The following is a 10,016-nucleotide window of genomic DNA, read 5'->3' as shown; positions in this document are numbered from 1 at the left end:
ACAGGATATTATGTCTTTGTGCATATGTTTGTAACAGGCAAAAGGAAACGAGATAGACACATGGTTCCTTTTGAGAATATGCATAGAATCACTTTCTGAGTCCGTCTGTAGATGTTAAATTGTAAACAAATTACAGGTCGCATTTATGATCCGATTTGAATGAAATTTGGCACAGGTCACTTACTTGGCCCAAGGACGAACCCTATTGAAATTGGGAAAAATCGGTTCAGATTTAGATATAGCTCCCATATATATATTTAACCGATTTAATGTAAACGGTCCCTATATATCTTTCGATTTGCACGAAATTTGGTAGAGCCTAATCATTTAGGTCTAGAATGATGTGTGCCAAGTTTCGTGATTTAGATATAGCTCCCATATATAGTTTCGTCCGATTTCATGTAAATGGTACACCAAAGTCGCTATATATCTTTCGATTTGCACGAAATTTGGCATAACGTACTGAATTGAGCCTAGAAAGATGTCTGCTAAGTTTCGAGAAAATCGGTCCAGATTTCTATATAGCTCCCATATATAGTTTCATTAGATTTCATGTAAATGATGCACCAAAGTCGCTATATATCTTTCGATTTGCACGAAATTTGGCATAACGTACTGAATTGAGCCTAGAATGATGTCTGCCAAGTTTCGAGAAAATCGGTCCAGATTTAGATATAGCTCCCATATATAGTTTCGTCCAATTTCATGTACATGGTGCACCAAAGTCGCTATATATCTTTCGATTTGCACGAAATTTTGCATAACGTACTGAATTGAGTCTAGAATGATGTCTGCCAAGTTTCGTGAAAATCGGTCAAGAATTAGATATAGCTCCCATATATAGTTTCGTCCGATTTCATGTAAATGATGCACCAAAGTCGCAATATATCTTTCGATTTGCACGAAATTTGGCATAACGTACTCAATTGAGCCTAGAGTGATGTCTGCCTTTTTTCGTGAAAATCGGTCCAGATTTAGATATAGCTCCCATATATAGTTTCGTCCGATTTCATGTAAATGGTGCACCAAAGTCGCTAAATATCTTTCTATTTGCAAGAAATTTGGCATAACGTACTGAATTGAGTCTAGAATGAATGTCTGCCAAGTTTCGAGAAAACCGGTCCAGATTTCTATATAGCTCCCATATATAGTTTCTATTTCATGTATATGGTTCACCCAAGTCTCTATATATCTTTCGATTTGCACGAATAGTCCTGTAATAGTCCTGTTTAATATACCCATAGTGGTGAAGGGTATCATATAGTCGGCCCCGTCCGACTTTACTACTTTCCTTACTGGTATTTAAATGTTTTCTCTACAAGAATCAATGCACATAGATTATTATTAAATAATTGCAGAACTCCATTATTCAAAAAAAGCACCATCGAATATGATTGAACTTTACACCGTTGACATTGCTCATTCGATTCTGTTGTTGATCGATTACAATGATTGTTGGAATTGTAATTGAAATTATGTTTTGGATGCCCTTTAAGTGCCCATTGTTGTGGTTATTATTGTCGTTTATTATTTTGGGGTCTATGTTGTTTTTGCTCAGGCAGTTGCTGTTAATGGCCTTTTGTGTTAAGCCCAAACAGTTGTAAACATTCTTGGTTGTAATACAGAAAATCAAGGTTACCCACCTTTGGTTTCTGGAATTATAAACATTCTATTTTTTTATAGATCACAGCAAGAAGTGTAAACGAATGATTAACAGATGGTTAGATTACAGCCCACTGCTGCGAAAGACGATTATAACCATCTCAAAATATTCAAAGAAATAATAATAGAATTGCATGTTTCAAGAGCCACCAATAGGCGTGGATTTTTAAAGATTATTTTTTATGGGTCATCAGAGCTTTAGGGGTCGATTTGTTAAAAAACGTTCCTATCTTTTTAATAAATGTTGAAATATTTTAATATATTTATGTGTTAAATAATATTTTTGAATATTGAATATATCTTTAATATCAAGATTGTGCCATGTATTATCGAATTTTCAACGCTTCATACATTATTATCTCATTGTCATGTTTTGTATCCCTTATGCATACGGTCAAGCTAAGATTGTTTTTTTTCTTTAAGACGAACAAATATTGGCTGGCTGTCATGACAGTCACATGGACATCAATAAACAACCTCCCTTAAAAATAATAAAAAATACGTTTTGTTTTTTCTTTTTTTTAAATTGGCTGTGGCTAAAAAGTTAGCATCTGTTGTTGAATCACCACATTTTGTGGTAGCTGAAAAAAGTTAACACAGCAGGTCTTGTTTTTAGCGCCACCGCAATTAAAGGAATTTTTTTGTGGCTGTGTGTTTATATTTGCTGGGATTTTCTGTGTTTTTAGTTTTTTTTTGCGTACAAGTGCCACTTAAGTGCTCCATGAAAAAGGCATAAATTTGACCACTGAATAATGTCATGCCTCCGCTCAGCTACCTATCTCAATTAATCTTGAATCTCTGCAGATTTCAATTAAAGGAGCTGTGATTATCGGGCCAATTCTGAAAATGAATAAAAAATGTAAACATGTTTTTTTTGTTTTGTTTTGGATGGGTTGTAATTTTCGTTTATTAACCCAAAAAATAAATTAACATAACAACAGTTTATTTTAAGGACATTTGTCTAGATTTAGCCGGTGATTAGTTGTGCTACATTATGTTTTTTTCTTAAAATATTCGAATGGCATTGAATTGGATAAATCACACAAAGCCTAATGTTCTTCAGATGTTTTATTGGCAAAAAATATTCTTTAAAAAATCCACGCCTAATGTTCTGATGTTTCTTGAAAAAAATTTCTTTAAAAAAATAATTTCTTTAAAAAAATCCTTTAAAAAATCCACGCCTAATGTTCTGATGTGTCTTAAAAAAATATTCATTAAAAAAATCCACGCCTAATGTTCTGATGTTTCTTTAAAAAATCCACGAAAAAAAAAATATTCTTTAAAAAATCCACGCCTAATGTTCTGATGTTTCTTGAAAAAAATATTCTTTAAAAAATCCACGCCTAATGTTCTGATGTTTCTTGAAAAAAATATTCTTTAAAAAATCCACGCCTAATGTTCTGATGTTTCTTGAAAAAAATATTCTTTAAAAAATCCACGCCTAATGTTCTGATGTTTCTTGAAAAAAATATTCTTTAAAAAATCCACGCCTAATGTTCTGATGTTTCTTGAAAAAAATATTCTTTAAAAAATCCACGCCTAATGTTCTGATGTTTCTTGAAAAAAATATTCTTTAAAAAATCCACGCCTAATGTTCTGATGTTTCTTGAAAAAAATATTCTTTAAAAAATCCACGCCTAATGTTCTGATGTTTCTTGAAAAATATTCTTTAATAAATCCACGCCTCAGTTGGCCCTTGAAAATATTCTTTAATAAATCCACGCCTCAGTTGGCCCTTGAAAAATATTCTTTAATAAATCCACGCCTCAGTTGGCCCTTGAAAAATATTCTTTAATAAATCCACGCCTCAGTTGGCCCTTGAAAAATATTCTTTAATAAATCCACGCCTCAGTTGGCCCTTGAAAAATATTCTTTAATAAATCCACGCCTCAGTTGGCCCTTGAAAAATATTCTTTAATAAATCCACGCCTCAGTTGGCCCTTGAAAATAAAAATCCACGCCTAATGTTCTGATGTTTCTTGAAAAAAATCCATTCTTTAAAAAATCCACCACGCCTAATGTCCCTTGAAAAATGGCTCTTGAAAAAAAACCTTTCTTTGTTATGGCCCTGAAAAATTTTTTGCCACGCCTCAAATTGGCCCTTGAAAAATATTCTTTAATTTTCGAAATACCCAATATTTAATCCAAAAGTAAAGTGAAAATATTTTTTTTTTCAACAAATATTTTATTTAAATAACAAAAACTTATTCAATATCGGCTAATAACATTTTCAACACTTCCTCTAATGATGATGGACGGTGACCAAAGGTGCAGAGTGGACAACTGGAACGGAGTGTACAACAGGAGCAACATGGTGGACAACTGGAGTGTGAATGGTCTTGACGACAGGAGCAACATGGTGGACAGTCTTTACAACAGGGGCAACATGATGAACAGTCTTGTTGTACAACAGCTTTGTTGTGGACTTGGGTTATGCTTTGATGTGACACAGCCGAGGGTGCGGAGTGTACAACATGACCTACTTTGGCTACAACGGGTTCATGCACAACATGATGGGTTTCCAAGAGACCAGCTGAGACGGCCGAGGCCAAGCAGAGGGTGGCGAAAATGGCAGCCTATTGAAGAAGATTTTTTTCATTAGGATTATATTTGATTTTGAATACTAAAATTATTTGATGCACTTACGAATTTGAACATTTTTGTTGGGTTTGAAGTTGTTGAAAATTAAGCTACAACTGATACCTTAGAACTCCAATTGCGGAGTTTATATACAAATTATACTCTTGATTGGTGTTCAGTATACTTTTTTAGTTTATTTGTTTGTGTGTGAGTATTTTTTTTTTGTTTAACCAAATCAAACCTTCAAACCTTATCCAACAAATTTTAGCAGAAAAAAACCTTTTAATGCTCGCACATAAGGGAAGTATTACCATATACCAAAAATTATGTGTATCTTAAGGCGCAGTCTGAACAAAGCCCACAGTAATCCGTCATACGGTAGCTGTCGAATAAAAACAAAAATAATCATAAAAACGGCCTTCATTGCGATCAGCTTGATTACTGACAGGCTTGCTGCTATAAGTACCTGTTTGATCGAACAAACAACTCAATCAAAATATGACTGGGCTTGGACAGAAAACGCATGCATACTACTGACATAATTTTTTGTCTGGTGTGGAGGCTGGTTAGGCCACTGATCGTTAACAACGACATCTGACTGGTTGGTGTTATTTTTTATTTGTCTTCTTCTTCTGCCACTGCGTTATCACAGCTAATGGCTTGCAGTGATTGGAGTTATGACAATAGGTTATGGAGTTGATGTTTTTGTTATCTCAAAAGGGCCAACATACAAGAAACCCACTAGGGATTACCGGTGCACTGTCTTCAAGGTGGACCAGCATAATTAACCGATCGATTACAGACATCATTAGAGATCTGCAGAGAATTTTGGTATAAAAACTTCAACTCCACGTTCTTAGGGCATCAGTAACAATTCGTTTGTCTTAGATACAACTTCAAAAAACTCATTAAACAAAAATGTTCAAATTCGTAAGTTTCTAGTCAACCGAAAAATTTTATTCAAATATAATTTCATAATTTATTTATTAAATATTTAATATTTCTTTAGGCTGCCATTTTCGCCACCCTCTGCTTGGCCTCAGCCGTCTCAGCTGGTCTCGTGGAAACCCATCATGTTGTACATGAACCCGTTGTAGCCAAAGTTGGTCATGTTGTACACTCCGCACCCTCGGCTGTGTCACATCAAAGTATTACCCAAGTCCATAACAAAGCTGTTGTACAACCTGTCTATACCCCAGTTGTAAAGACCACTGTTCATGCTGCCCCTGTTGTCAAGACTGTTCATCATGTTGCCCCTGTTGTCAAGACTGTTCATCATGTTGCTCCAGTCGTTAAGACCGTCCATACTCCAGTTGTCCATCATGTTGCTCCCGTTGTACACTCTGTTCCAGTTGTCCACTCTGCTCCTTTGTACACAACAGTCCATCATCATTAGAGGAATGGGTGAAAATGTTGTTAGCCGATATTGAATAAGTTTTTGTTATTAAAATATAATCTATTTGAAAGAAATGATTTGTTTTTTTTTTAATTTTTTTAATTGGGGGTGAAAAATTCGTCTTGGGTTGTAACAATGCAGCATTATTTGTTTATTTTGCGGATTTTAGCCGCTTTTTTGGACCGTAGTAGTAGGTTGAAAACAAATGTTCCTGAAATACTTCAATATAGGTCCATGTTTTCATATGGGTTTTGGGTTCGAATTTCGAAGTGAAATGCTGAGTCATGTTTTGAACCTGTTTCACATATCGACATACAATTTTAGGTCTTCTGCCCATATTTTTTTTTCTTCGATCGACTAATTTAATTATTATTAGAAATAGTCTATATTTTTATATAATAATGCGATCGAAGGAATACCTTGAATGTGCCATAAATGAACAAGCTGAAGGTAATTTGACCTACAGAAGAGCTAATGAGAGCCATTCCTATGTCTGATGATGTCTGGAAAGTCTTTAATTTATAGACGAGCTAATGGGTGTATTCCATAGAAGACTTGAAGGAAGTCTTCCATACATGATCTGTACATCGACGAGTTAAAGATAGTCTTTACTTTAGACTACCTGAAGGGAGTTTTTCCTATGGAGGACCTGAAGGGATGCTTTAATATAGACGGATTGAAGAGAGATTTTGCTACTGAGAAGTTGGGGGGAGTTTTTCTATATACGAGTCGAAGTATTTCCTATAGACAAGCTGAAGAGAGTCTTTCATACAAATGTCTAAAGGGAGGTGTTCCTATAGACGAGACAAATTTCCTGTAGACAAAATAATATTTTCCTATTGACGAACTGAAAGGATTCTTTTCTATAGAGGAACTAAAATCCAGTCAGTTGGACCTTGAAATGGGGATAATCTTTATAAACCGATTACTTATATTGACTGAGCTGAATTGTAGAGAAAATCATTCCTTCCTGTAGACAAGCTGAAAGGAATGTTTACTGAAGAAAGTATTTTCTGTCCCCAAAGGGAGTCTTTCCTATATATAGAATCTTCTCTTAGAGGCATTGAATAGAATCTGCCGAAGACGACCTGAAGGGAGTTTTTTTCTATAGACGAACTGTGGAGAAATTTTCATACACGGGTTGTTTCCATTGAATGATGATGTCTTTTCTATGGGCAAGCTGATGGGAGTCTTCCGTATAGACGAACTGAAGGACGCCTTTCCATTAGAGAAAGTTTCAGGAAGTCTTTCTTCTATTGAATAAATGACGAGTGTCTTTCCTACAGGCGAGCTGAAAGGAATCTTTTCTATAGACGATGTGAAGGAGGGAGAAGTGAGCCTTTTCTCCAAATGAGCTGAAGAAAGTTGTTCCTACAGACGACACAGACAATCTGAAGATAGTCTTTTGTAAAGAGTCTTTTTGGTAGACAAACAATTTTTCCTTCCTGCAGACAAGCTAAAAGGAATCGTTCCTATTGACAATCTGAAGGGCGCATTTCCTATAGACGGGGCGCCTTTCCTACAGTCTATCTGAAAATATTCTTTCTTATACAGGAGCTGAATGGAGTCTTTCCTATAGACGATCTGAAAGGGAATTTTGCATATAAACGGAAAAAGGATAATCTTTCGAAGACGAGTTCCTTACATTGAAGAGCTGAATAATGTTTTTTTCTATAGACGAACTGTGAAGAAAATTTCCTACACGAGTTGTTTCCATTGAAGAGCTAAAGGATGTCTTTCCTACAGGCGAGTTGAATAAAGTATTTCTTACAGACGAGTTGAGGATAATCTTTCAAAGACGACTTATTTCTATTGAGGAACTGACTGTCTTTCATACAGGCGAGCTGAAAGCAATCATTCTTATAGACGATGTGAAGAGAGGGAAAGGTGACTCTTTTCTCCAAATGAGCTGAAGAAAGTTGTTTCTAAAGACGACACAGACAATCTGAAGGTAGTCTTTTGTAGGGAGTTCTTTTGCTAGACAAGAAATATTTCGGTCCTGCAGACAAACACAAAAGAAATCTTTCCTATTGACAATCTGAAGGGCGCCTTTCCTACTGTCAATCTGAAGTATTCCTTCCTATACAGGAATTGAATAGAGACTTTCCTATGCACGATCTGAAAGGGATTTTTGCATATAAACGGAAAAAGGATAATCTCTCGAAGTCGATTTCCTTCCATTGAAGAGCTGAAGGGTGTTTTTATAGGAAATATTTTTTATTAGACGAATTGTGGACAACCTTTCAAGACGAGTTATTTTTATTGAATAATTGTCGAGTGTCTTTCCTACAGGCGAGCTGAAAGCAATATTTCTTATAGACGATGTGAAGTGAGGGAAAAGTGATTCGTAGCTTCAAATGACCTGAAGAGAGTTTTTCCTATAGACGAGCTACTGGGAGTTTTTTTTTACATCGACGAGCTGAAGGAAGTCTTCAATAGGCGTGTAGAAGGGAGTCTCTCCTACAGACGAGCAGTAGGGATTATTTCCCATGGATTAGCTGAGTGAGTCTTTCCTATAGACTGAAGAGAGTTTTTCCTATAGACGAGCTACTGGGAATTTTTTTTTTACATCGACTGAAGGAAGTCTTCAATAGACGTGTTGAAGGGAGTCTTTCCTACAGACAAGCAGAAGGGAGTATTTCCCAATGGATTAGCTGAGGGATTCTTACCTATAGACGAGCTGAATGTAGTTTCTCTACTGGAAGTTTTTTTTTACATCGACTGAAGAAAGTTTTCAATAGACGTGTTGAAGGGAGTCTTTCCTACAGACGAGCAGAAGGGTGTGTTTCCCAATGGATTAGCTGAGGGATTCTTTCCTATAGACGAGCTGCATGTAGTTTCTCTATAGACGAGCTGAAGAAAGTCCTTCCTATTAATGAGCTGTCGGTGGTCTTCTAAAGACTTGATGAAGGGAGCCCTTCGTATAGACGAGCTGAAGGAATTCTTCTTTTAGACATGATGAAGGGAGTATCTCCCGTGGACGGTTCCTTGGGTGTCTTCTGATTCTCCATTGAAAAGATATATTTAGGCGAACTGAATTTGCCTAATACTAGACTCTTTGTAGTCTTCTTTTGGTCTACAATTATCCCGCTTATGAAAACATGACTTTTTATAGGCGTTCTGGTGTTAAACATTTAGTAAAAGACCTTCTAGACTTCTATAGATGAAAATTACAAATACTGTATAGGCCTTTTATAGACGAAAATCATTATAGCTCATCATTTCAATAGGAAACTAGTGATATGTCCGCCAGTAGTCCTACTGAGGGCGTAGATTCGATTATAATCCTCAATTCTTTAGCTTTCTCTTTCATTATATATTTCGAATGGTTTGTTTTTATTCAAAAGTCATTCAATTGCATTATAGCATACTTTTAGGCTCTCCGCTTATTTGTTTAACATCGCACTCACACACTCTCACAACAGTATTAGTGAGCACATGCATTCATTTAGAAGTTGCATACAAAAATTATGTTTATTATTTTTTACATTTTTTTATATTTATTTAGCAATAAAAGATGATGGTTAATGAGATAGACAGACAAAAAGTAAATCATAAAATAAAATTATAAAAATTATAAAAAAATGATTTAAGAAAACGAAAATAAAATTCCACAATACAGGGTACGGCACGACACGATGGTTAATTCCAAAGGAAATCTCCAAACGAAAACTATGACATTGCAAAATGAGAAGAAAAGGGACGGCAGCAGGCGTTTTGTTTTGTTTTGTAAGCAAGATTGGCAAGTATGGCTGTGATCAGTTCGATTCCTTGGCTTAACCGACAACAACGTGGCCAGGATATACTGGGCCATAGGGACCAACTACACGGACAACGGGGCCAACCAAGGGATGGCCGACATAGCTCACAACTGGTCCGGGCACCACTGGCAAAATGCTGGGAGATGGTGCGGGAGCTGGTGCTGGGGCAGGGGCTGGAACAGGAGCTGGTACGGCAGCGGCAAAGGCCAACAATAGAGCGAAGACAGCAGCGATCTAGGAGATGGAAATAGAAATGTAATTTTGTAATTTTTCATTTTGGAAAACTCCTTTCGGTTTGCACTTACGTATTTGAACATTTTGTTTGGTTTGAGTGGTTTTGAGTTAGCGTTTGCTAGATAATGTGTTTTCACTAGAAGGGCTGAGAACTGTTTGATGTTATTTCGAAATTATGCCATGGTTTATATATTAATCGAACACCATATGAACGAGTGCTGCAAACAAACACCCATATGGGAGACTCCCCATAATGCATTGGCATAGCCAGTGAGTCGAAGTGTTGCATCAGCCATTAGATTCTGGTTGCAACCCCCTTGGGACACTACTTCACAACCCCACTCTAATGATTGGCATTAACATGTTCCGGGGCTATAGTCTTA

At 36.2% G+C, this 10,016-nt stretch overlaps 2 protein-coding genes across 2 annotated transcripts; one reads left to right on the top strand and one right to left on the bottom strand.

Moving 5' to 3' along the window:
• The first annotated feature begins 5,160 nt into the window (after positions 1-5,160).
• Positions 5,161-5,638, top strand: LOC133335895 (larval/pupal cuticle protein H1C-like). The gene is made up of 2 exons (XM_061544188.1): positions 5,161-5,172; positions 5,252-5,638. Exons 1-2 carry the CDS (start codon positions 5,161-5,163, stop codon positions 5,636-5,638), a joined length of 399 nt encoding a protein of 132 aa, XP_061400172.1.
• A 3,776-nt stretch (positions 5,639-9,414) lies between these two features.
• LOC133335894 (neuropeptide-like 3) lies at positions 9,415-9,765 on the bottom strand. The gene is made up of 2 exons (XM_061544187.1): positions 9,705-9,765; positions 9,415-9,633 (listed from the first exon to the last, which is right to left on the bottom strand). The coding sequence occupies exons 1-2, from the start codon at positions 9,714-9,716 to the stop codon at positions 9,415-9,417; spliced, it is 231 nt and encodes a 76-aa protein (XP_061400171.1). The 5' UTR covers positions 9,717-9,765.
• Between the last annotated feature and the right edge of the window lie 251 nt (positions 9,766-10,016).

Source organism: Musca vetustissima, unplaced genomic scaffold (genome assembly GCF_032173495.1).
Source record: "Musca vetustissima isolate MV318-11 ecotype Yass unplaced genomic scaffold, APGP_CSIRO_Mvet_v1 utg22532, whole genome shotgun sequence".
Lineage (NCBI taxonomy): Eukaryota > Metazoa > Arthropoda > Insecta > Diptera > Muscidae > Musca > Musca vetustissima.
This window is presented reverse-complemented; position numbering and strand designations above follow the sequence as displayed.